The sequence below is a fragment of the Python bivittatus genome, unplaced genomic scaffold, assembly GCF_059951505.1.
Source record: "Python bivittatus isolate LINGU-HERP-01145 unplaced genomic scaffold, Pbiv_v1 ctg000580_np1212, whole genome shotgun sequence".
Classification (NCBI taxonomy): Eukaryota; Metazoa; Chordata; class Lepidosauria; order Squamata; family Pythonidae; genus Python; species Python bivittatus.
The window spans coordinates 6293852-6321810 of NW_028277087.1; the positions used below are offsets into that span (position 1 = coordinate 6293852).

The 27959-nt window shown below is 43.9% G+C and overlaps 1 protein-coding gene across 1 annotated transcript; it reads left to right on the plus strand.

The window, feature by feature from the left end:
• Nucleotides 1–16: 16 nt before the first annotated feature.
• On the plus strand, nt 17–27805 carry MAU2 (MAU2 sister chromatid cohesion factor). Its single transcript, XM_007431479.4, has 19 exons — nt 17–603; nt 2522–2539; nt 2938–3003; nt 3709–3804; nt 5250–5344; nt 5540–5567; nt 6885–7040; nt 8018–8164; nt 10172–10262; nt 10814–10917; nt 11392–11469; nt 12409–12474; nt 12649–12732; nt 13333–13382; nt 14894–14971; nt 15604–15715; nt 17100–17190; nt 23434–23561; nt 25309–27805. The coding sequence occupies exons 1-19, from the start codon at nt 31–33 to the stop codon at nt 25381–25383; spliced, it is 2136 nt and encodes a 711-aa protein (XP_007431541.2). The 5' UTR covers nt 17–30; the 3' UTR covers nt 25384–27805.
• The last annotated feature ends 154 nt before the right edge of the window (nt 27806–27959 follow it).

The window sequence follows — 27959 nt, forward strand, 5'->3', positions numbered from 1 at the left end:
CCTCCCGGTCCTTTCGGAGGCCAAGCCAAGATGGCCGCCGTCGGGGCGTCGGGCGGCTCGACGACGACGGCGGGCAGCGCGGGCGGAGCGCAGGCTTCGTCCTCCTCCACCGCGGCGACCACGACGACGGCTCCCGCGTCTTCCTCCGCCCCCTCGTCGTCGTCCGCCGCCGCGGGAGCAGCGGCGGCGGCGTCAGCCGCGTCGTCCGCCACCGTCCCGCAACCCCCGGTGGGAGGAAGCGCCGGGCCCGGCTCGGGGGCGGCGCAGCAGGCGGTGGGCACCGGCGGGGCTGAGGCCGCGGGAGGCGGCGGCGGCGGCGGCTCCGCTGGTTCCTCCTCGTCGACGTCCTCCGCGTCCGGGGCCGGCGGCGCTTCGGTGTCGTCGGGGGCGTCCGAGTCGTGGTACGTGGCGCTGCTGGGCTTGGCCGAGCACTTCCGCACGTCTAGCCCGCCCAAGGTGCGGCTCTGCGTCCACTGCCTCCAGGCCGTGCTGCCCCGCAAGCCCCCCGCTCGGGTCGAAGCCCGCACCCACCTCCAGCTCGGCTCCGTCCTCTACCACCACACGCGCAACGGAGAGCAGGCCCGCGGGCACCTCGAGAAAGCGGTGCGTCCCAGGGGCCCGGCGGGGAAACGGGGTGGCCGGCGTCCCCGGGGCTGCCTGCGCCGGCAGGAGGGACGGGCGGGCGGGGGGGAGCTGACGCGCGCGCGTGCACGTCTGTACGCGTGTGGCCCCGGAGAGGGAAGCATGTGTACACCCGGGTAGGCAGACTGGGGCTCGCCGCCCTCTGAGCCGCAACTGCTGCCGCCCAGATGTGCTGGATCTTTTCAGTGGTGGCCCCGCTGTCTGCAGCACTTTCCCCGGAAGCTCATCAGGTGCCCACTACAGCATCTTTTAATTGCCTTTTGAATATTATCTTCTTCGCCTGGGCCTTCCACCTTGTAGGTGAAGATATTGGCACAGTTTGTGTTTTGGTTTTGGTTTTCTTCTCATCCCTCTCCCCGACTTTTAAAAATATTTCTTTTCTCATTAGATTTTTATCCTGCCTTTTGTTCATGAGCACAAAGTAGTGCATTTAGCACTCTTTTCCTGCTTTTCCATATGTTGCTGTGGACAAATACATTACTGTCCTACTGCTTTTAAACTTTTGCTTGTACTGCATCTGAGCTATTATTAAAGGGCTTTGAGAATTCGAATAACAAAAGTGGTATATCATTTTAATTGGGAGTGGTGCTGATTGTAGACTAGCACATCTGGAAGACATCAGGTTGGGCAAGGCAGTTCAAAATGGATCCGGCTCAGTGTTGTTTGCTGCTTTTGCACATACTCACACATGTGGAGAAATGTAATGAAGATAGTACAATTTCTCTCTGTTGTCCAACATGCTGTTAAATTGTTATAAACAAATGAGTTTGGCCTACATCTTTTTTTTTCCATTACATGTCTACTTGCATAGCTGTATAGATTTTAAGGCAGTTGTGCAATAAGCAAAAAGGTTATAGCTAAAAGAAATTATTTCTAGATATTAACAAAGGAGATTGTATCCATTTGACAGGAACTTCTCCAAAAAGTCTAGTGGTGGAGAATAAATGCACAGCTCTTAAATTTTGATATTTGAAATAACATAAAAAGAGTGGAGATGAACAGAGAAGAAAAGGTATCTGCAAGGAAAGATGCAAAAGAGGAAAGTTAAGTAGGAACACAGGAACTTTGTTTATACTGAAATCAGATAGATATCCATCCTGCATTGTATGGTAACAATGGAAAGAGATCCTATTTGAGCCTCAGGGCTGCCTTTCCTTGTGGATAATCATCCAAGGTGGCATATGCCAATACTGGGCAGAATCAGTGTCCACAGTCACAGAAATAAGGGGGGTTGCACCAGAGAAAGCTAATAGCCTCTCTTCCAAGAGCAGTTGATAGCACTTCCTCCTTCCAGTCTCTCACCTGTTTCCCAGTGATCAGTTGGAAGAGAGAAAATGAGAAAATCCAGTGGAATGTTTGTGTATTATGGGTGGGGAGTGACATCCTACCCAGCCCTGCTAATTCCCCATTCATAGTTTACACTGATTAGCAGTGACTTTTCTGAGTAAAGTCTCTTCACCCAACTTGGAGTTTCCAGAGTTTGAATGTGGGGGCTTCTGCTGAGTTATAGCCCCTTAAACAGATACAACATTTTAGGAATGAACTTAGGTATAGGAAAAATGAAAAGTGACTATTTCAAGGGATGAAAGAATAGGCATTTCAAGAGGATTGTGAAGGCATAGCCAAATCTGGATAAACAAGAATTGGTCCTTTCTAAGTTTTGAAACAGCAGGAAGAGTTCAGTTTGGCAGGAATGGAAACGACAGCTCAGTTATTGACACTTCACTGTGTCTTGATTGGCCATAAGCCATAATAAAAATCATTTGTTCATTTCCTGTGTCTTAGAAGTACACTATTAATTGTTCCCTTTAGAGATTGTTATAAATTCCATGGGGAGCGGATTTCAGGAATTGCTAATTTTTTTCTCTTCTCTTTACAGTGGCTGATATCACAACAAGTATCCTTTTTTCTGATCTCATGAAAACTGGAATTACCAATTTTCAAACTTCTGTAGGTTGTTTCGAAGGTTAACACCAACTTGGTCCGTTTTAACCAAAAGTTAAAAAGCTTTGCTGGTTCTGTATCATTCTATTGTTTGTCTACATCTAGTTAACAAGTCTTCTGTTTGCCTTAGATATTGTATTAGATATTATTTAAACTTTTTGGGGGGGCTTAACTTTGCTGAAGATACTCAAGCAAAGGCTGGAAAGGGGATTATGTTGTGGATAGTGTAGTTTCCGTACTTGGCACATCCTACATTAAGCACAGTGTTGGATCGTTTCCAACTAAAAAAATCTATTATTTTAATTTTTAACAGAAAGTGTTACTATATTAGCTTAACTTGGGTGCTACCAGATTCCACAGTTTGAGGATGTCAAATTTGAAGCTGCCAGCCTCCTGTCTGAGCTGTATTGTCAAGAGGTAAGAAGAAAAGAACATCCTTCCTATTCAATTCTTTAAATGCTAATATTTAATGGGATTGATACTCAAAAGATATAAAAGACTTTCTTCCATACAAAATAAAAGGAGCTAAGACACTTTATCTATTTTTGTTATTTGGCTTATTTGCATGCCAGTAGCACTTCCATTAAAATGAATTGAGCTGTGACTATATTATATTATTTTGATATTTAAGGTGATGCAATCAAGTAGGGTTAGCATCTTGGTGCCCATCTTTGGGGGCTTCTGGGTGTTAACTGTTCAGAAGCAGATGTAAGGCTGGGTGAATGCAGAAAAACTCTCTTAGAGTCCCCAGTCATCATCTGTTCTGACTGACTGCCCTTCTCTAGAAAGGTGAGACAATTTTCCCAGTGCTCCTGTCTAGAATGCATTTAACTGCAGATACCAGGGATTGAACCCCTTTGCTGACAAATAAGTGCTTTGCTCCTGAACTTTAGACCTTCTCATACAGGTTTTACACAAATACATTTGCTAAAATGTGTTTTGGAAAAAGAATTGTCACTTCTGCAAAGTTATGTACCCTTTGTTTGAATTGATAGAATATTCAATTTGCTTCACTAGATGTGACTTCTTCCACTTGATTTTGTATTTTTCTAGCAGCCCTTGAATCCTCCTCCTCCTCCATCTTTGCATGCATAGTTTGATTTTTATTGTCCATACTTCCAGAATTCTGTTGACACAGCTAAGCCACTGCTGCGTAAAGCTATCCAGATTTCACAGCAGACTCCCTACTGGCACTGTCGTCTTCTTTTTCAGCTTGCGGTAAGCTCATTTTCATTATTCTCACATGGTTTAAATGTAGTCCTCACTTAATGACCCTATTTGGAACCGGAATTTCCATCGCTAAGCTAAGAGGTCATTAGATGAAACATCACATGACCACATTCACTTAGCAACAGCCGTTTCGATTGCAGTTGTTAGGTGAGGACCTCACACTTTACATGCCCCCCTGCTTCAACTCCCCCCACCGGAATATCTCCCCCCACATCTGCCCTTTTGGCCACCCTGCACTCCGCAGCTACCACCTACACCTGCTGCCCCCGCCGCCCTCAGCTGACCTGATCTTCTTCTTCCCATTGCTGATAAGATGCGCCCAACTGAGGCAACTGCTGGCCCTTTGAAATGCATGCTGCAGTCATAAATGCAGGCGGTTTGCCAAGCACCCAAATTTTAATCATGTGACTGCCTGTAACTTTGAGGACTGGCTGTAACTACCATTCGTTCAGCACCATCATAACTTTGAATGGTTGCTGAACAAATGGTCATTAAGCAAAGACTACCTGTATGAAAAACATCACGGGGTTCAGAGGAATTCTACAGTAGTTACATACGAAAAGAAAGCATGTAAGAGAGGTTCTGCTATGTTAAAAGCTACAATATTTCTATTTCTTTTATTTCTGTAGTGTTCCTCCTTCCAGAGGAGCCAAGAGCTGTTTATAAGAGAGTAATAAAGACAGTCTTCAAGAAATGCACAAGAAATCCAGCACTGTTTAAAAATAATAAATACAAAAAGTGAAACAAAATTCAGTGGCAGGGGTGTGGATAGAAAAGCAGTGTAACAGAGAATCTAAAAGAGAGTTTGCTCCTGAAATAGTTATTCCACAAATGCCTAGATCAACAGTCATGTCTTCTTTTAACTTCTAAAAGCTTAGAACTTAAAGAATTCTTAACTTTTGAACTGATCTTAGAAAAGAGTTGTGTAAATGGGGCATTTCCTGTCCTTTGGAAGTTTTATAAGTGAGTGGTTTCTAAGCTCAATTCTAAGTATCGAAAGAGTAGTGGCACCCTCATAGTGGGCCAGAAGAGACAAGGTCATGGTTGTGGTGTTGCGACCAAAGACCCACCCCTTTGTACTTGTATGCAATATCAACACACAGACAAAAGGGGAGGAGGTTCAGTTACAATGCCGTGACCACCATCTTGCCTGTTTTGACACCCACCCACCCTACAGACGCCAGTGTACAAGAGAGACGTAACTGGGGCGTTCTTGAAGAGGTCAGTTACATCAATGCCTTGTTGCTTTGTGGTATCAGCGCTTAATGGAAAATAAATGGGGCTTGTGCCATCAACATAGCCTTAGGGGTGTGCAGAACTTTGAAATATTCTGAGCTTGGGATGTCTTGTTTCAAAATCAAAATAATTGGCTGTCTGGACCATTTCAGAGCTGTTTCAAGTTCATGTGTGTTCCTCTGTGTGTTCCTCATTAGCAACTTCATACACTTGAAAAAGATTTGGTATCAGCCTGTGACCTTTTGGGAGTTGGAGCAGAATATGCACGTGTGGTAGGATCAGAATATACAAGGTGGGTGGCTTGTTCTTTTTCATTCACAGGGAGAAATCTGTGAATTTAGGGTTCTGAAATATGTTCTATAGTCTTTTGCAGACTGAAATAAATTTTTGATGCAGTTTTAAATATGGGAATTAGAGGCAAAATACATTCTATTTCTGGGAGATCTCTATTGTGTTAGAATCTTAATAACTTTCCTTTCTTTTTCAGAGCACTATTTCTGTTAAGCAAAGGCATGGTAAGTTTTCTGGGGCTTAGATAAAAGGAGAATATTTTGCTTATGTATTGCTTTAAAATCTGGTTTGTTTTCCTTATTAACGTATAGCAACAGTGAATAATAAGTAGGTTTTGATCTTCTAGACTATTGATAGACTTCCAGTGAAACAAGAGCAATAGCATTCTGTTAACCCACACATCATTTCAAATGTGTTACTATCCCACCTATATTTTAATATTCAATGTAATTCAAACCCAGGTGGAAACTTATTGAGAAATTCTAAAATGTCATAGAGTCTTAGAGAAGCAACCATGAAAAACTAAACTTGTCTTTTGGGTTGGAATATGAAGATTCCACGAATTTAGGATTTGGGAAGGTGATAATTACACTGTTGTTTGTTGCTGCCATTTTTGCTAATAGTGCTGGACTAAGAGGATCTCAGGTTGATTTAGGCAAATACATTTTATATTGTGCAGATTAATTAGGCTTACCTCTGTTAAGCAAAGCGTGGGAAATTTTGGGGTAGCTAGAGGCTGCATTTAATTGCTTCAGAGAACTAGTGACTGCAGTGGGTTGAGTGATGGGATAAAATGTGTGGGGCTCCACCTTGCACATAATTTTGCAAATATCTTTCCTGGTTTTGGGGGGAAATGTGTTTTTTGGGTCATCTTTAAAATTATCTAGGCTACTTGAAGACTTACCTTACAGTTCTTACACATTCTGCTTCAGAATGCTGGGAAATCACACTGATGGTTTTGAGCAATTGTGCAATCAGCTTTCAGCAGCACAATCAGAGAGGTCCCTGAAAGCCACAACAATGTGTAAATTGTCTACCCATACCTTAAACAATCCTGAGAATAATAGAGATGGACCCCCAAGGACTGAATCAGTGTTAGAAAGAGTCATTTTTAGGGCTTTGAAACTTGTATAATACCTAGTAGTATGTTGTGTAAATCAGAATTATGTTTCCATTGGCCTGGAAGTTGTAATATTAAATTTGGTGTTGCACATACAGGAAAACTACTGAGAAAAAGCTTTTTTTGAGCTGTAGCCAAATGATTTTTACTTACTCCTGTTCTAATTAGGCTACCTTAATTTATTTTTGGTGTCACTATATTTTTTTTTAATATGTTCTTTGGGATTATCTTGAAATGATGAGAAGCAAAGTTAACCACATTACTACGGACTTAGAAATAACTCCCCTTCCCACGCTTAATGCCAGCTTTTTTTTCTTCTTTATTTTGAGAAGACAAAGGAAGGCCGAACCTGGAAAATACGTCCTTAGTATATGTTCTGGAACTTAAGTCCTTTCTTTTCTCATTCCTTTCTTCTGTGCAGCTGCTCCTCATGGAGAGGAAACTGCAGGAGGTACACCCCCTGCTTACGCTTTGTGGGCAGATCGTTGAGAACTGGCAGGGGAATCCCATCCAGAAAGAGTCGTTGCGGGTGTTCTTCTTGGTACTGCAAGTAACGCATTACCTGGACGCTGGCCAGGTCAGTTGAAGCAGCTCAAGTGATCTTCTATGGTAGAGTGTTAATGCTCACCGTATAAGTACTCATTGTCAGGAAATTCCGTTTCTTATCTCTCCTGCTTATTTCTTCCACCCGATCTTTTCAATTTAAAAATATATAAAGTAGAATTCTTTTCCACTTTCACTGATAAAGGAGAAAATAAGCGGTAGGTAATGGGCATTCCTCCCTTTTCATTTTCTGTTTTTATTCTGTGTGCAGCAACTCATTTTAATCTTCAAGGGTTAATTTTTTTCCACTTTCACTGATAAAGGAGAAAATAAGCGGTAGGTAATGGGCATTCCTCCCTTTTCATTTTCTGTTTTTATTCTGTGTGCAGCAACTCATTTTAATCTTCAAGGGTTTTATTCTAGAAAACTAAAGGAATGGAGATAATACTGATGAATATCTGCTTAGAAAAAGTTACGTAGGGAGATAAAGTTGGAGATTGGATTGTGTAGAAAAACTTATCCCAAACCGGCTCTCCCCTTAAAAAGTAAAGATGATGATATGCTGTTTTAAAACACTCTGTTGATGCCTAGCATGAACCTAGTAAAATACTGTGTTGATTCTTGACATGGACCTTCGGGATGAGCACCTAGTGCAGTGTTGTCCAAACTTGGCCACTTTAAGATGAGTGGACTTCAACTCCCAGAATTCCCCAGCCAGCATGGCTGGCTGGGGAATTCTGGGAGTTGAAGTCCACTTGTTTTAAAGTGGCCAAGTTTGGACAACGCTGGCCTAGTGAGAGAGGTTCCTACTGAACTGTGTGAGGTGAATATAAGCTTTACGGGAATCTTCAGAGCATCTGTAAAGTTCCATGTTGGCCTTTGGAAAAGACAAACTGAGAAGAACACAACAGCCATTGAGATACACGGGGTTGACCTGGGAAGTGTGGTGCCTTTGATTTGGATGTCGTGTTTTTGTTTTGACCTTGTTGAGGCAGCTTCTCCTTTCCTCAGGTGAAGAGTGTCAAGCCATGCCTCAAGCAGCTGCAGCAGTGCATCCAGACCATCTCAACTCTTCACGATGATGAGATCCTGCCCAGCAACCCTGCAGACCTCTTCCATTGGCTGCCCAAGGAGCACATGTGTGTGCTAGTTTATCTGGTGAGCTGCTGTGTTCTGTCTGTACGGCTCCAAGAGTCTGATCTTGCCAAAATAAGTTATGCAAGCTTGATTGCACTGATCCTGTCTAACAGTGGCTTTTCAGGATCAGTGGCAAAGCGAGAAGCCTTTTACATATCAAGAATGAGCTCTCTGTTTCTCCTTTAACATCATCATGCAATATCCTAACTGTAGTTGCAATAGTCAGCATGGTGGGGGTGAATTATTGGTTTCCCATTGAATTGCCATTGGGAGATTTTTGTTTTTGTTTTACAATATATCCCAAAGAACTCATGCCTAGGGTTTAATCATCAGCAGGTGGTGAGAAAGGCCTCAGCATGTGGCTCTGAAGAGCCGCCATTCATATTAACAAGACAACACTGAGCTGAATGAGCTCACAATATTGCAACACCATAGTTTTCCCAAGGGCATCATAGCTCATTGATGGAGTCCTTTCTTTGCTTGCAGAAATGACCCAGTTTTAGTCCCTGGACCTTCAGGTAGCAGGGTGTCTAGTAGCAGAGCTCAGAAAGGTTTTTTCCTTCTGGAGATTCTGGGGAGCTGTTACAATCAGGGATTGTCAGCATTGGATAGTTGGTCCAACGGTCTGTTATCCATTTACATTGGAGTACTTTCCATTGAATTCAGCATAGCTGACTTAAAACTGCCACCTGCTTGAGAAGGCTATGTTTAAACTTGAAGCTAGAGGTCAGGAATCCTGAAATACAGTATTAGTAACTAAAGGCATAGCATAGCAATGCTGCAACGCATTGCAGCAACCCAGAACAGCAGAAAAAGGAAACAGTCCACCTATACAACATCTTCCACCAAAATGGATATCCACGCAACTTTATCAAAAAGTGCCTGATCACTCAACCTACTACAACACACCCAACACAAGCTATGAAAATGATAACACTGCCATGTATCAGAAACGTCTCAGAAACTACCAACAGACTGTTACAAAACACACATCACTGTAGCACACAAACCAGCTAAAGCTCTCCAAAACATCTTAAGCAAACCAAAAGACCCAGTAGCCCAAGAAGAAAAAACAGGAGTCATCTACAACATACAGTGTAAGGACTGTAACAATCACTATGTAGGACAGACAGGCAGAAGGCTAGCAGAGCGCATCCATGAACACCAACTAGCAGTCAGAAGACATGATGAAAACTCCTTAATCGCACAACACATGGACAGACTTAACCATAGTTTCAACTGGGAAACTCTTAGCATCTTAGACCAAGCTAAATCCAATAATGTGAGAGAATTCCTGGAAGCTTGGTATTCAGACAAGGCAGCCATCAACAGGCACATAGAGAGAAACAACATCTACCCACTATTCAAAAGAGACAATAAAAAGGAAAACAGAAGACCAGAACATCTCCTCGCCAGCAATCATTACCCAGTTAAGCAGAGATTAACACCAAGATTATCACCAGTCATAAAATCAGCAGTAAACACTACCCTAATCAACTACCAGAGGGAAAAAATAAAACAAAACCCCCACCCCCCCAACACTGGCAGGGCATGCCACTGTGTATAAACAGAGAGCAAACCCCACTCCCTTCTAGCACTGAAGATGTTCCTAGCCAGGTAATGAAACATTTGCAAGAAAACAGCCAAGCTCGGAGAACTCCAAGGATTCCACAGTTCAACCCTGAGCTACACATATTCTCTTCTATTGGTACTAAAGGCATAGGTTTCCATGTTTTTTGTAAATTAATTGCATCTTTGGCAAGACGACTTTCTAAATGAGGATGATTTGGCTGTGCCATTTGCTCTGTTGTAACGAAGGAGATGAATGTGCATGTTTTAATTGCACAAGTGGTGAGTCAGCATGGGTGTTCACAGTGCTGGTAGCTGCATGCTTTATCATTTAAAATTGTGTCCTATTGTAGCTTTTTATGTAAAGCAAGTAATGTTAATTTGCAATAGGGAGAATGTGAGGTATTTTGTTTCAGAATTGCAAAATGATCTGCCAAAAAATTGGATGTTTTTCGCTAGGTGACTGTGATGCACTCCATGCAGGCTGGATATTTGGAGAAGGCCCAGAAATACACCGATAAAGCCCTGATGCAGCTAGAGAAACTCAAAAGTGAGCAGAATAAACTTCTTTGGTGTGTGTCTTCATAGAGATTCTGTTCTTTAATGCCCAACTTGCATGTTCCATTCCCCTGTTGTCTTTCTTTTTCATTTATTTTTGCTGTTTCAGGGTGCCAGTGTCCTTTTTCAAGACCAATGATAGATCACCTCTCAAACTTAGTACCAGAAAATACTGTTCTTGTTTTTGGCTGTGCTTCATTCAGAGTGGCCTAGTTAGCTAAGATCTTTTCTGAACTCAGGGAATAGTATCAATATCCTTTTTGCTCTTCAACTTAGCAATGCCAGAAAGAATCACCTGATTCTTACAGCAGGACCCTTTTGGCATATTTCTTTTCTCCCACAATGAGGGAGAGTAGGATGGACGGTGCTTTTGCCAGGCTGAGCAAAAAGATGCTGCATCACACCAAGATTTCTGAGCAATTGCTTTGATGGACTGAAATACTACTGCCTGCTTCAGAAAAACGGCTATGGCCATTCCACCAAATGAAGAGCTATTCCCCTTCCTCCTTGTTTTTCCTGAGCAACGTTATTTTTTTCTTCCAGTGCTCGACTGCAGCCCTATCTTATCATCTTTCCAAGTCATTTTGTTGGAACACATCATCATGTGCCGTCTTGTCACAGGGCACAAAGCTACAGCCCTACAAGAGGTAAAGACTTGCATTGCTTTAGTGCATTTGGTGTCCTTTGAAACACGAGTGGGGGAGCAGATGGATGGAGGAACGTGGCTCAGTGGATCACCACTCCTTGTGGTTGTTGAAAAGAAGTAATCTTGGAAGATCTTGGCATGTCACTCCTGCAGGGCATCCAAGAGCCAAGAATGGGCTTACCCTGGCCCTTTCCAGCACTGCAGATTATAATAGCTTTTGAAAAGCATGATTGTATAAAAAATGAAAGCCAGCCAAAGTCCTTCAGTGAAGCATAATCTGGTGTTTTCTGTACTTGAGGCGGAGGGGCTCTTGCAGCATCACAAAAGTGATTTTACAAAATAAGCAGCCCCAGCAGTGGTGTCAGAAAAGGGGAAGGCAAAGAAAGGGAGTGAACCCTTCTGCGCTGGGTAGGTCAGAAGAATTGTTCTGAATCACCTGTAATACTAAGTCGTGTCCTCTTGTGTTTGCCCCAAGATTTCACAGGTTTGCCAGCTCTGTCAGCAGTCTCCCCGGCTCTTTTCTAATCACGCCGCCCAGCTCCATGCTCTTCTGGTGAGTATAGCTTCCCAGTTCCTGAAGTGCACGTAGCATTGCCGTGAGGCTGTTGCATGATGCCTGCAAGTCTAGGTTTTCGTGAACCTGTAGAATTTTATTCAGTGTAAGAAACCTGAGTTCCATTCGTTAGAAAGCTGCCAGTTCTGCCAGTTTAAACAAATGGATTCCCACAAGGCTTTGGTAACAAGCACCTCCATTGAGCCATTCCACTGCCCAGGCATAAATAGGGGAGGAAGAGCTTCTTAACTTAGCTATTCCACTTTCTAAGGGTTTGGCCATGGGACTTTGCTGAAACCCTTTCAGTTCCTATAGATGAAGGGGCCTTCAGTAAATCCTCATTAATCCACATCAGCACGGATTTATGTGGGATTTTCCCCAGTTATCCGTGCTGTGTGTGCATGCAGAGGCAACCCTTCCGCTGAGATCTGTGGCAAAAATGCTTGAATTTTCCCTTGAGTCAAGTGGAGGACCTTGATAGTCTTTACCCTTGGAATCAAGCTAGGGACAAGGTTAAAAGGCTGGGAATAGGAAAATTTGGACCTAATATCATGGCTGGGAATAGGAAAATTCGGACCTAATATCATGAATGTTCATAGAAGCTATGTGAAGAAGAACAAACAAATAATGAATTGCTGTAACCGACTGTTGTAGACCAACATTGACAACAGAAGGGTTTATGAAGAGAGCAGGCCAATGTCATTCCAAAGCTTGATGCTGTGTTACAAGGAGAAGGAATATGTTTATTTCTCTTCTGGAATCTGCTGCTTTGTGGTGGGAAGACAAGTTAGATTCACAACTATTGAAGCATACTGAGCTGTTTACTTAGATCTATAGCACGTGCACATTTGTACACATTCCATCCTTCCTACCCCCAGTCTTTTTTCTTAAAGACCAGACTATCTTTTCTTGAAATATCCCTGCTGTTTTCCATTGAAGGGGCTGTATTGCATTTCTGTGAACTGCATGGACAACGCAGAAGCACAGTTCACCACAGCACTTCGGGTAGGATTGCATTCAGTATGGATTTTTTTCTTTTGTTTTCCTGGGGTCGTAAGTCTCCTCTACAAAGAAGCTGATTAATTAAATAATTTGGGAGGCTCATATGGCTGTGAGCTGTAAGAGGGGGTGAGTGCTTTAACCTTTCTTTGTTGTGTGTGTGTGTTTTCTGTGCTGCAGCTCACCACCCATCAGGAATTGTGGGCTTTTATTGTGACAAACTTGGCAAGTGTCTATATCAGGGAAGGAAACCGGCATCAAGAAGTAAGTGCCCTGGCTGTAGTACTAGCCTGTAAATCAAATGTGAACAGTGGGCTGCATCATGTAGGGCACAACATAAGGAAAAGTCATTTCAAGGTGTTTGGTAAACAGCATCTTATGTCTTCTTACTAAACTACAGTTCATAGAACAATTCCACATTCACATTGGTGCTGCATAGAATTTAGCACAGTGTTTCTCAACCTTGGCAACTTTACGACGGGTGGACTGCAACTCCCAGAATTCCACAGCCAGCATGCTGGCTGTGGAATTCTGGGAGTTGCAGTCCACGCATCGTAAAGTTGCCAAGGTTGAGTAACACTAATTTAGCATAAAATCTAGTTGCGAATAGAATGTGTGTTATCTCATTTGCATGAGATATGCGTCATGTATAATCATCAGAAGCCAGGCATGCTGCTATGTCATATGTGGAAATCTTTTCAATTTGTAAAAAGTAGGCTGAGCCATATCCGAGAGAATCCATGCCCAGGAAGCCTTGGAAAATGTTCATGTGATAAACGTCTTGGGTCCAACTGCCTTTATCCTGTATAACTTTAAACATGATTTAAAAACTAACTAGCTTCTTCATGTCTTCCTCCTCTCCAGCTTTATAGTTTGTTGGAAAGGATAAACCCAGACCACAATTTTCCTGTGAGGTAGGTGAATTAGTAAAGCTTTCTCCCATTATATTGGATGGCTTGTAATGATTATTTGGCACAAGCAGTACTTTTACATTGTTGCAGGACACTGGTGAACTCTCTGTTTTATGCCGACATTTTTATATGCCAGGAAGTTTAGACAGGCAGTTTGATCACCAACAATAACTGATAATTGTCCCAGTGGACATTTAAAACAGTACAGAATGCCTTGTCAGTCTGCACTTCAATCTCTGTAACTTTCTTTTTAGCTTAGTTATTAATTACACTTGCATCCTGCTTTTCAAATAACAGAAGTGGCAGATACATTCCTGTATGAAGACATATAAAGAAAGAATAAAATGTAAACCTTTATAAAATAATGGCATGCAGAGTCTGAAAGGTCTGTTTAAATGTGGTTCTTCATGGTCCACCTAAAAATCAAGAAAATATCCCAACAGTTCTCCCTGGTGGAAGACTTTCTGAATAGGCCTTTGAAACCAACCTTAGGGCTTGGATCGTTTTGAATTTTTAAGGCACACAAAGAAAAAACAATGAGCAATTTGAAAGGAAGGTTGCATGGCAATTGCCATCCATTCTTCTCATCTTTCTACAAGTCCTCTGCTCTTTAAAGACAGAAATAATGGAGGCTGGCTGTGTTAAACAGTACATCATCAGCCAGGCTGCAGACTTTGAAACCGACGATTTTTACCTCCATTCCAAGTTTTGCAGAACCTCTGTGGCCTCAAAACAAGCCTGTTCCAATTTGGCTGGACAGTTCCATGTTGAGGTTGAACTAATTTAGCAGCCTCCAGAACATCCCATGTCAACCTTGAAACGGCCTGCTTGGAGATTGAAATGTTGCACATGGAATGTTCTCTTCTATTTATTCCATGTATGCATATTCCACGTAATCCCTTTAGGGAGGAAGAGAAGCATAGAAATCAGTTTTCTGCTACTACTCCCGTTCAGCTTGAGAAAAGCAGCGCCAGTGACAAAAGGTACCAAGTACTGAGAGTAAAAAGGGAAATAGATGCCAGGAACAAGACATTTCCTGGTGATAGCTGATTTTAGTGGCATCAGCTGCCTGTGTTCAGCAGCCTGCCTTTTCCAGGCTGCTGCTGTATGAAGACTCAGCCAGCTTAGTTGCAGTGAAGGGTTTGATGCAATGTTGGCAGCTGCAGGTTGCGATACGTAACCTGTGTGTTGAGAAGAGAGATTCAGTAAGGACGATCTCATTGAGCCAACGAATATGTGGTTCTCTGGCTTATTTTTGCCTGGCCTCCTCTTTATATGTCTCAGTTCTGAATCCATATTCCTAAATCCAGCACTTTAGACACTTTGGAGATTGATACGCAACCTTTGTGGGCAAGTGTGATACTAATAATGGTTGAAAGCAAGTCTGAACAGTTTGAATAATGTATCTGTCGATAGGGGTTCATCGGTAAGATGCAGTCCGCAATTGAATCTGTGATTCCCCCCTTGGGCCATTAATGCACACTTACCTGGCTGTGTGTCTGCTCTGTCTCCAGCTCTCACTGCCTCCGAGCTGCTGCTTTCTATATCCGAGGGCTGTTCTCCTTCTTTCAAGGAAGGTACAATGAAGCCAAGTAAGTCACAAAGCTTTTCTTCTTCGAGTGAAAAGACGGGTCAAAAGCGGGATTCTGCTCAGTCGCACTGCTATTTGGTAACACCCAAACGCTTTGTCAAGAATCTGCTTTACCTAAGCAGGAAACTGCCTTTTGTATTGGATCACTTGAATGAGCGACACCATGGTCTCCCTCAAGAGTTAAATATATGGATGCCAGCAAAAAACCCTTTACCTACTCCTGATCAGCTTGGGAACTCACTTGGTCCTCCCCAGTCTCGGCATAATCTCTGTGGTTAGCAGATTGATCACCTAATTGCGTGTAACTGGACAAGTATAAAAATGTAAACTGTACAGTACTAAACTGTAGTAAAAGTGTCTGGATTGTTCTGTTGAGATACCTACGTTCGTTATTGAATGGATAAAATGCTTCCAGCCTAGCACTTCACCATAAATGCAGAGCTTCAAGACTTCTAGTAAAATTACAGTAATTCTGCTACTTAAAGCTTCTTTAGAAAAACCAGGGTATAGATACTTTGGGAATGTCCAGATTGCAAATGAGGTGCTGAGATAGTTGCTGGAGGAGGCCAGTTTTTAGTAAACCTCTTGCATTGTGCAAATTGTTTTCTTTCTTTTAATCTTTTGTTTTGGTAGGCGTTTTTTACGAGAGACGCTAAAAATGTCAAATGCAGAAGATCTAAACCGATTAACAGCATGCTCTCTTGTTCTTCTGGGTCACATCTTCTACGTGTTAGGGAATCACAGGGTAAGTAATAAACCCTTTTCAGTGGTGTTGTTGATACTTCACTTTTCTTTTGCCAATGAGATAAGAGTGAAATTAATCTTAACATAAAGTTTTGCCAACATGCCTGTCAATGGGCTGAAGGGGGGAGGTGGTAGTCATATGGTGTGGAAAATTTGTGACATCTGTAGTAATTCAGTCTTCAAATTGTAGTTTATTTATTTGAAGCAGTGTAGGGCATTCACACACAGATACATACCAAAAAATAAACTCCAAAGGCTTTCTGAGAAGTACTTGTAACTATAAATCTTCCAGTTTTTTCCTCCTTATAAAATGTGAAGATTGATAATTACTGTACTTCTTTGCTGTACACTAAATTATCCTACAAACACTGCCATTTATCTGCTTATTGCAAATAGTCAAGCAGGTGACCTAGAAGAACTGTGAGCATGCATTGAGAAATGAATTACAGGTAGTCCTCACTTAACAACCACAATTGGGACCCGCAACCCCGTCGCTAAGTGAAACATCACGTGACCATGCTGGACTTATGTCAGTTCCGCTGCAGTTGTTAAGCATATCACCCACGGTCATTAAGTGGGATATCACATGACTGACTTGCGATTTTACTGCCAGCTTCTCCATTGACTTTGCTTGTCGGAAGCCGGCTGTGAAGCTTGCAAATGGCGATCATGTGACTGCGGGACACTGCGACCATCATAAATGCGCGCTGGTTGCGAAGCGCCTGAATGATCATGTGACTGCGGGGATGCTGCAACGTTCGTAAGTTCGAGGACCTGTCATAATGTTACTTTTTCAGCGTCATTGTAACTTTGAACAGTCACTAAACAGGGCAGTAGTTAAGCGAGGACTACCTGTAATGAGATGATTTAAGCCTTGTTGAGGTTGTTATCCACATACATGGCCTACAGGACTCAGGACAGTAGCCTTGCCTCTTTTGGGGAGACTAATGTTTTTTGCTGCATCTTTGAATGTGATGTGGTGACAAAGAAATGATGCAATCACAGTAGAACGCTTAATAAGAGATTATCCATCATGTCCTGTCTTGTTCTTTCAGACAGTAGACAGATGTTTGAAACAGACTTGATTGATTCAAATCAGGCAGACTTTTCTGAAAGAGTGTTTCTTACCATTTGCATATTCAGATAAAACTTTCTTGAAAGGAACAGTGCATTATTTTGCTGGTGGAGGGGAGGTAAATTAAGGCAGCTGCCTGGTTGGGACGTTTTGGGAATCTATTAAGTATGATATGAAGGGTTGTGTTGAATGGCGACAGATGGTGTCCTGCACCTCTTATTTGGATGTGGTTGTTCCAGTCAGCAAATTCAAGGAAAAGTAATCATGTCCGATTGCCTACTTTGTTTGATCAAGACCCTTTTATCTCTAGGAGAGTAACAACATGGTAGTCCCAGCCATGCAGCTGGCCAGCAAGATCCCAGACATGTCTGTGCAGCTGTGGTCATCGGCCCTCCTGAGAGGTCAGTTAAGGAAGGGACCATAATTTAATGCCTGGGTTTGTACACTGTTACACAAGTTGGGTTCACACAACATGCTAAGACATAAACCATTGTTTGCAAACCGCACAGTGTCAAAACAAGCAAATCATGTTGCAGCTTAGCACAGTGTGGGCTCAGTAGCTGTTTTAGAAGGAGTCTCGTTCACTCTTCAGCACTGCCAATTAAAAGAATCAAATAGCAGTACTGAAATAGAAGGACAAATGATCTGGTTTGTTAGAAGGCAGTTTCTTCTGTTAAACAGAAATCACTCTTTTTATCCTTTTCCAAAGAGGATGAGCAAATTGACAAGGTATGATTTCATTCAGGTTTCATTAAAGAGTAATGAGTAAACTGACAATTGGGTGGTGTGGGTCTTCCGGGCTGTGTGGCCGTGTTCTTGAAGTTCTGTTTCCTAACGTTTCGCCAGCATCTGTGACCGGCATCTTCAGAGTGCAGGAGCACAGACAGGAGCAGTTCTCTCTGTGCCCAGGGTGTTGTGACCCTTTTTGAACTGCTCCTGTCTGTGCTCCTGCACTCTGAAGATGCTGGTCACAGGTGCTGGCGAAACGTTAGGAAACAAAACTTCAAGAACACAGCCACACAGCCCGGAAGACCCACACCAGCCATCGTATGCTGGCCGTGAAAGCCTTCGACAATACATCAAACTGACAACTGTTTCTCCAGAAGATGGTGAAATTGGGAGGTCTTTTTTGCGGGGGGGGAATGCTTTTAGTGGGCTATCATCTACTTCCACTGATGCGAGCCCCCATCCCGGCCCCCAGGCCATCTGGCATAGCCAGGATTTCACGCTCTTCCTGAAGGCCATGAGAGTAGGGGCACACCGCACCTCGGGTGGTAGGATGTTCCACAGAGTGGGGGCCACAGCAGAAAAGGCCTTCTTCCTAGATCCCACCAGATGAAATTCCTTGACTGGTGGGGTCTACAACATGCCCCTTCTGCTGGACTGAGTGGGGCGGGCTAAAATAACGGGTGAGATGACTCCTCAGGTAACCTGGTCCTGTGCCATGAAGGGCTTTAAAGGGCTAAACCCACACCTTGAATTGGACCCGGAAGCAAACCGGCAACCAATGCAGCTTGCGTAACTGTGGTTTTATATGAGTCCCCCTGGGGGCATTCAGAATTGTCTGCGCCACTGCATTCTGCGCCAGCTGTAGCTTCCGGATACTCTTCAAGGGTAGCCCATTGCAGTAATCCAACTGGGAGGTGACCAGGGCATGAGTAACCATGCAGAGGGACTGAGGAAGGGGCGTAACTGGCGCACAACACGAAGTTGTGCAAAGGCCCTCCTAGCCACAACTGCCACCTGCTCTTCAGACAGGAGTCGTGAGTCCAGGAGGACCCCCAGATTACACACCGGGTCTGTCTGGGGTAGTATGACCCCATCAAGAACCAAAGATGATAAATTCCTAGATCTTGAGGCTCCCTGTACCCATAGCCACTCCGTCTTACCAGGGTTCAGTTGAAGCCTGTTGTCCACCATCCAGGCCCCTACAGCCTCCATGCACCGCAAAAGGGTAGCCACGGCATCACTTAAGGCACCCGGGATGGAGATATATAATTGAGTATCATCAGCATACTGATGATGCCTCATCCCGTGGTGCCAGATGACCTCACCCAATGGTTTCATGTAGATGTTAAATAGGAGTGGCATGAACACCAAGCCCCAAGGCACCCCACAAAGTAGGGGCCAAGGGTTGGACCTCTCACTCCCTATCAGCACCGATTGGGTTTGGCCTTGGAGAAAGGAGCTGAACCAGCACAGAACTGTGCCACCCAGACCCAACTTCTGCAGCCGACCCAAAAGAATACCATGGTCGATGGTATCAAAAGCCGCCAAGAGGTCAAGAAGAGCAAGGATGGATGCACTACCCCCATCCCGCTCTCGCCAGAGATCATCTAAAAGTGTGACCAATGCTGTTTCTGTCCCATAACCAGGCCTGAATCCTGACTGATAGGGGTCCAGATAATCCATTTCCTCCAGGATCCTCTGAAGCTGCCGCGTGACCACATTTTCTACCACCTTCCCTAAAAAGGGGAGGTGGGAGACTGGACGAAAATTGTCCAGGAGGGTGGGGTCTAGCGACGGTTTCTTGAGGAGAGGGCGGACCAAAGCCTCTTTGAAAGGCTTCGGGAACACCCCCTCCTGTAAGGGTGAATTAACCACTGCCAGGACCCACCCTAGGGTCACCTCCTTGGTGGATCTAACTAACCAGGAGGGACACGGATCTAAATCACAGGTGGTCGCACTGACAGCCCTGAGGACCCTGTCCACTTCCTCAGGGACAACAGGATCAAACTGTTCCCAGATAACTGGGTAAGACTGTTCCCTGGGCATCTCCACTGGACCTCCAACTGCAAATGGATCGGAGCGATTTTATCCATCAGGTGTTCAGCAAATTCCTCTTCACAGTCCTGTAGATAGTCCTCCGAGCCCTCCCTACCCAGGAGGGATTGAGGGACCCTGAACAGGGCTGCTGTGCGACACTCTGAGGATGCAATAAGAGTGGAGATATAATGACGTTTTGCCACCCTTACCGGCACTAGGTAGGCCTTAATAACAGCTGTAACCTGTGTTCGGTCGGACTTGTCTTTAGTTTTCCATCAGCGGCGCTCAAGATGTCTCTTGGCCCTTTTCAGCTCCCTTAACTCCTCCATAAACCATGAGGAGTGCCAGGGGCGATGGGCCAAGAGAGGCCTCATGGGTGCAATCCTATCCAAGGCCCCAGCCGCCTCCTTATTCCAGGCTGCAGCCAGGGCCTCTGCTGGACCATGCAGCAAGGCCTCAGGAACAACCCCCAGCTCCCTTTGAAACCCTTGCAGGTCCATCAGTCGCTGGGGGCAGACCGTTCGAATAGGTCCCACCTGCCTGCGGAGGGGGGCAGCATAGGAGAATCGCAAGGCCACCAGGGAGTGGTCTGACCATGACAGAGGGGATAATATCAAATCCCCCATCAGATCACGCTGCCACTGCTCTGACAAGAAAGCCATGTCTGGGGTGTGACCACTGTCCCGAGTCAGGCCATAGATGACCTGGGATAGGCCCATGGCCGCCATGGTAGCCATGAACTCCCGAGCTGCCTCCAAGGCCAATCCCAGGGATGGCAGATTAAAGTCGCCCAAGACCACAAGCCTGGGGAACTCCACTGCCAACCCTGAGTTGGCCTCCAGCAGCTGAGGCAGGGAGGTTGCTATGCAGCAAGGAGGCTGATACTGAAGTAACTCTCCCAGCTGATCCTGTGTGCCCAGCCTCAGGAACAGGGTCTCAGCCACTTGTGGAGCAGAGCCCCTGAAGGTCCACAGAGATTCCCAGATGACCACTGCCACGCCCTCTCCCCTGCCCTGGGGTCTCGGCTGGTGCCAAACCCTAAACCCGGCTGGACACAATCCCGAGAGGGCTACTCCCCCCTCTGGTGCCAGCCAGGTCTCGGTGATGCACGCCAGGTCAGCCTGCTCCTCCCCAATAAGGTCGTAAATAAGGGGGGGCCTTATTATTGACTGACCTGGCATTCAGCAGCAACAGACAAAAGCCCGGGCCTCTGTAGGCCTGCTGACCAGGGTCTGGGCTTGAGCCCAGAGGGCCAGAACGTGCCACCGGTATAACACATCGGGGGTGTCTTCCCCTGAAATGGCCTGCCCTCTGGCTTGCATCATAAAGTCCCATGCCTGTCACCACCCGAATACCTGCCCTGAATCGCCCAAGGTGATCCTCCACCCACCCTCCTGGCCTCTGACCTAAGGGGCCTGCCATACCACAAACCATACAGGGCGAGAGGGGAATATGGAGGGGGAGAATGAGCCCCTGTGGCACTTCAGCTATCTGCTCTCAGCGGCAACAGTGCTCAGTCACCCCAACTCCCCCTTCCCTAACACGCTCCCTCTCTCAACTGGCCTCTCTCAGTAGCCGGTGAGAAGAGGGCCACGTCCACTCCTACCCTCTTACTGTCTCCCACCTGGGCAGAGAGTAGCACATTCATCCAACATCCACGCACCCCACACCAACACACCCCACAACAACTCCAGTCCCCCTGGCCTCTTCTCTGGGGGTAAGGGAAGCCCCCTTGCCATGTTAGGGGCTAGAGCCTGGAACCCCCAAGGTCCTAATGTCTCTGTGGGTTTTGGGTACTGTGGGCCTTCGGGCTCTGGCCTCGGCTCCACCGTCGCAGTCGGGTCCGCCTCAGCCTCGCCCCTGGTGCTCCCATCGCTGCTGTCCTGCCGCCGTCACCGGTGCTCTCACTGCTGGTGCGGCTGCCGAAACTAACAGCGTTGGGCTTGGGCCTTAGCTCTGCAGACATTTCTGGCCCAGCTGGACTGACTCTCAACTCCGTCGTCACCACACTCGGGCCTGGGCGTTGTTCCCTGTGCGTAGCTGGGGAATTCTGGGGGTTGAAGTCAACATGCCTTCAAGTTGCCAAGCTTGAGAAACGCTGATCTAAACTGATGCATCTTGGCAAAAATGCCTAACTTTACCTGCATATTAATGGGATTTGAGCTGTGTAACCCAGAAAAAGATCTTGGGGTCATAGTGAATAACTCACTGAAATTTCAATCCAGTCTGTGGCAGTGGTGAAGAAGACATAGGCCAAGTTAAGGATCACTAAGAAAGGGACTGAAATTAGCCTAGCTGTTCTTGTAAAACAGTTGCTACCCACAAAGCTGCCTTATATTAAGTCAGATCATTTACCTGCTTACTTATTTTACTCTATCTGTATCTCTCCTTTTCTCCAAGGAGTTCAATTTCTATTCCCTCATCTGTTTTACATCCATAACAACGTTGTAATTAGGCTGAGAATATGATGGGCCCACAATTATCCAGTGAACTCCAGTGAAGCTATATCTCTCTAGTCATGGTGCAGCATTTGGGATGTGCAAACAACATCTGGATTTGGGTTCTCCATGTCCAAACTGATACCATGGGTATCAGTCTCTTGACCAAACAAAACAAAAGCTGTTTTGTTCTGAATATGGACCAAAACCTGGTTGTTCCTGCCAGAAATGGTTTGGGGAGTGGTTGTCGTCATTAAGTGAATCCCACGCCATCATTAGGTGCAACATCACATGGCCACCATTTGTGACCTCCTGCCAGCTTCTCTATTGATTTTGCTTGTCAGAAGCTGGCAGTGAAGGTTGCAAATGGCGATCATGTAACCACAAGGCGCTGCAACATAATTGTGAGCCAGTTGCCAAGTGCCAGGATTGCAGTCATGTGACCATGGGGACACTATGAGGAATGGTCATAAGTACCACTTGTTCAGCACTGTCGTAACTTCAAATAGTTGCTGGATGAGTGGTCGTTAAGCAAGGACCACCTGTAGTTTGTTTTCTATTAAATATCATTTTTGTTTCATGCACTTATTCAGCACTCTTACCTATGTAAACTTGGCTATCCAGAATAGTTTAATCTTAACTTACATTGCCAACTCAAGATCACCCAGGAGATAATAGTTTAGTATAGAAGTCTTAGATTATGACGCTTGCTCTTACTTTTTACCATGTACGTTTTAGAAAATCATGAATTCAGTTTTAAGAAATTGAAAGTGTAGATATTTGGTTAAATAAAAATGGATTTAGACTCTAGAATACTTTTTTCTTTAAAAAAAGTAATATATCAACATTTCTAATTCTTGATGCTTTTAATAATATTTACTTATTATTAGAGCCAGTTTGGTGTAGTGGTGTAGTATAGCTGGCCTAGAAACCAGGAAACTGAGTTCTAGGTTTTCCCTAGATGTGAAAGCCAACTGGGTGACTTTGGGCCAGTCCCGATCTCTCAGCCCAGCCAAACTCACAGGGTTGTTGTTATGGGAAAACAGGAAGTGGGAGCATTAGGTATGTTTGAGTTGACCCAATAGCTTTATTTTGAAAGGGCAGGATAAAAATATAATAATAATAATCACATCAGTCAATTGCAAAAGGCAACTTTACTTGGAACAGCTTACATCCTACAATACCTTTAACACCATCAAACAATAACTTCTGCCTGCCCCAGTCCTTGGGAAGGACTCGATACATGAATAAAAATGCCAAATCCAGTTTAAACATCTGGCTGACTGTGCGACCAACAATAACAATATATTATTGTTATTTAATATTAAACACCAGGTACCATTTATGCATATGTTGCTACATAAAGGGGAGGATGGGTTCCTGCCTGAAAGGATTTGCAATCTAATATCTCTGCTTCCCTCTCTCTCCTTTCTGATGAAGACCTAAACAAAGCATGTGGGAATGCTATCGACGCCCACGAGGCAGCGCAAATGCACCAGAACTTTTCCCAGCAGCTGCTCCAGGACCACATTGAGGCCTGTAGCCTCCCAGAGCACAACCTTATCACTGTACGTTGGCTTCCCCTTTCCAAATATTGGGTGTATTTTTTCTTTCTTGCCCTTTCTATATGCCAACCTGAGTGTGTGCCATTGGGGGGGGAAGCAGAGGGTTCCAGGGAAAAGATACTCTGTTCCCTAGCTGCTCAGGTTTAATATGGCAGTTATTCAGATTGTTAATTATTGAAACCTGCAAAGGCTGGGAGTAGGTGGGACATTGTGGGCATACTTTTCCCTTTCCTGATTTTTCCTCTAGCCCCCTCGTATGTATGTATGTATGTATGTATGTATGTATGTATGTATGTATGTATGTATTTATTTATTTATTTATTTATTTGTCACGTTTATATGGCCGCCCATCTCACAGAAAGCAGCGTGTAATAGGCAATGCTTAAGGAGTACAGAAAGCAGCAGGGTGGTCCTGTGCTGTTAGTAAAACAGCACATTTTTGGCTTTTGGTGGAAAGGGTTTAAAGATGGAGATGGAAGCAGGAGGCCATTTTTAGAGTTAAGGGTAGATATGGGGGCGGGGCTCCCCATTTTTATTCACATCTTTAAAACACCCCCCAAAATGGGCTGAAGTCACACCACCAAAACTCAGTCATTTTGCCTCTGAATTTTGGTGGCACAGTCTACAACTGTATCTTTTTGCCCGCTTGTATATTTTTTCAAGTTCTGCCTTTTAGGTTGCATCCATGGCTCAGCTGACAAGTTTGTCTCCATGGAAAGTGGGCTGCATGCAAGGGTTCTGCACAGCAACCATGCTGGAGAGTGGGCCGTCTGTGCACTAAGGAGCATGGAGAGTAAAAATTGTTAGAGATTTTTTAAAAAATTATTGGAAACTCTAATCTAAGTACATTGCTTATTTTCTAATCATCATAATATTATAAACAGGTTTATAGCTTTGGTAAAGATCATAGTGCCTCTTGGAACGTGTTTGTTTTGGTTAAGAAAACAAGCCAAAGCTGTTGATCTAATTTCTGGATCTTATGTTCTCTTCCAGGTGTTCGTTTTTTTCCTTTTAGTGTGATTAATTGAAAGGCTTTTACCATAGGTTTATTTAACAACATTTATATGCTATCCTCCAACCATTGCTTCCTTGTGAGATGGGAGGTGTCTAAATTTGAAATATAAATAAATGATCAGGACAGCCTTTTGTATAAAAAAAATTAATGAGTAAATGATACAGTGAAATCCAGCATTATAATAATTGCAGCAGAGTAAATAAATATATAGCTCACGGCAGCAAAATGTTGCAAAGCTCTAAAATTCACCAAATGTGAACAATTTAAAGAGTACTTGGTGGGAAGCTTAAAAACCACCGCCTTTATTTATTTATCATTTTGAAATTTTGGGTCATGTTTTTGGGGGGTGTTGGTTGAGATCTCTGTCTAGTTGAAAAGTAGTATACAAATTTGAGTAAATAAAATGACGCACCTTAATCTCCTTTTGATTAATTAAGCAATAGAGTAGAGTAGGGTAGTAGAGTAAACTGGGGTCAGGTAACAGGGCCATCTAGGTATTGTTGTTCTAACCTTGGTCAGTGCTAGCAAGCACAGCAATGATGAGAAATCATGGCAGTTGCAGTGTGGGGCATTTGCATGTTGCCCATTCCTGCTTTAAAGCTGTGCTCAAATATTTCTGCAACATAGACTGTTTAAAACTTAACATTTGTTTTGAAAGCCATATCACATGGTCAGCTGAACACCATGTACCAGTCAATAATCTCCATCTACTTCTTTGTTTTTTCCTGCCTGCAGTGGACAGATGGGCCCCCACCAGTACAGTTTCAGGCACAAAATGGACCCACCACCAGCCTGGCCAGTCTGTTGTGAACATGCCGTCTTCACTTGGGAAGAGGATGGAATCTTTTTATACACTCAGCTTTTTTTAAACAAAAGGATGGGCAGCAAACACTTCTCCAAGCCCTGTAGGAGTTGCATTGAGGTTACATTTCATAGACTCACAGTTTGGCATGGCCATTCTGAGCTCCTTTTTAAGGTTTGTGTGTGTGTGTTGGTCACCTAGGTTGCAGGGATCTGTGTGTAGGTAAACACATACACAGTGTTGTAAGAGGCATCCCTTCCTATTTCTCAGAATCTGGTTTTACATGATGCAGATAAACAAGTGCCCCTTCAGTTAAGAAGATGCGTTTAAAAGAGAAAGAAAAAGAAAGCAGCCCCTATAATGAAGGAAAGGAGTCAGTATAGTTAGGTTGGGACGGAAAAGAAAAAGCCATGCCTGCTTCCTTGCTAATTAAAACTGCCCCTGAAAATGCCATGTGCCTATATTTTTATAAAGGCTCTGTTGCCCTTTGTATTATCCAAGCTGCTAGATTTGCTTCTTGAGGACACTTGCTCTACAAATACCTATAGTGGGCGCATCTTTTACTACATAGCATAGTCCCCGCTCTCCTGCAGGAATTGTTCTGCCTCTGTTTGCTCACCTTATCATGGAAAGAACCCAGCAAAATGGTAAAGTAAAATGAGAGGCCTTTCCTTCATTAGGCCACTTCAGGGAACTTGTGCTCTGCATTCTTGAGAAATATGGGAATCCATATTGGAGCAAAGCTTACAGTAATCAGCCTCTTGTTAGTGTTTAAGTGCCTGTTTGGTTTCTTAAAAGGTACATGCCTTTCCTCCAGGAGATCCTTTTGTTTTTCCTCAAGACACTTCACCAATTTGGGTAAAATCAGTGATTTGCCATTTTCTCTTTTGGGAAGGTGACAAGACCTTTACCCCTCTCTTCAACTCTTGGGTCTTGAGGAGTTGGAAATAAGGACCAATGGAGGCTTGGACTGTAAGCTGGCCTGATGTGGATTCGTGCGATTGGTTTGATTGATGTGCTGCGGTCGGGTCTTCCGAGACTCTCGCAGAAGCGTAGAAAGTTGTATCAGGCACTGAATTCAGCTTCTGAGAATCTCGGCATTCAGGATTTTTTTAACAAGAAAGCTTTTAGCCCATAATAGCTGCAAAATTACACTTGAAGGGATACGGGAGATAACTTCCAACATCACAGACTCAAAAAGGGAAGCTTGAACAAGTTTTCCAGTGATTGGGATAGAAATTCTGTGCCCTTACCCTTCCCACAGCTAGCAAAATGAACATATGCAAAATACCTAATTTGGATTATTATGCAAAATGATTATGCAAATGACTTCATTTGCATAAATTACGTTACACTAGAATCCAGCTTTTCCAACTACAGAACTTTTTATTATTTTACTTTAAGGCAGGGGCACAACCCTGCTTCTCGTGTGATATGTGTGTGTCCATTTTAAAAGGAAATAGTTTATCTTGTTACTAGTTGAAGTGAATTCTTAATCATGGATTTTTATCAATATTTATCATCCAAAAGTTACAACCAATATCCCCTAATCATGCGCTTTTGATACTTTCAGGAATGATGCAATCCAGTTCCCTTCTGAAGTAGGTTGATGTGTAAAAAGAAAGTTGTTTATAACATATTGAAGGAGAAATAGGGGAAGGAAAGTACAGGATAAGAAGTAACTAAAAGAACTGAAAGAGGAAGAACTGGTATTGTTAAACTTTAATTTTCTCTATTATTTGGAATGTATGCCTGTTTGTAGCATTCCTTAACAGATACTGGCAAAATACAGTCTCCCTCCCTTTTTTCTTCTCCCTAAGAGAATAGCAACAAATGCTTGTTATCTCATGTCAGCACAGACTGAACATTTACTTACTCCTGATGAAATGCACTGTGTGAGATTTGTTCCATATTTTGGATCCTTAAAAAAAAAAAATCTGCAAGGCCCCTCTCACATGCCCTAGTGCATTTAGGATAAAAAAAAGCTCTGGAGTGCTAAAAAATGTAGGCCTGGGGTGGGTGGGGAAGGTGTCAAGAAGCAGGTGGATCTGTACAGTGAGATACCTTTTTCAACAAGCTGTTCTCCCGATTTTCCCACTGCATCTTTAAGCTAGATGTAAATAAAGCTGGGTCAGAAGGCTGGAAGCTTAATTTTTTTACAAATCATGTGTGAAAATGGATTTATCCCCTCCCGCCCCCCATTCATAATGCAGGGATGTCTGTTATCCATATTCTTAGGCTCTCTTCTCCAGACCATATATAGTTGAGGGACTAAAGCTATGTATTTTCCAATTGACTGATTCTTTTTTCTCTTCTTCCCCCAACTCTTCCTTCCTAAGCAGTATTCAGCCCGCAGAAAAGAATTACTAGTGCATACGTAGTCAAGATTTGTATTTAGAAAAGGTTTTCTTTCTTATATTAAACCAAAAAGTAAAAAATATTCCTTACAATAACGATGCACTTCCTTACTAACAAACCTGGACAAACCTTTGAAAATGGATAGGACCGTAAGGGGCCTGATCTGAAATAGTCCTGATGGATTGAATCTAGCTCTCAGGATGCTAGTGGGCTGTCTTTGTTAAAA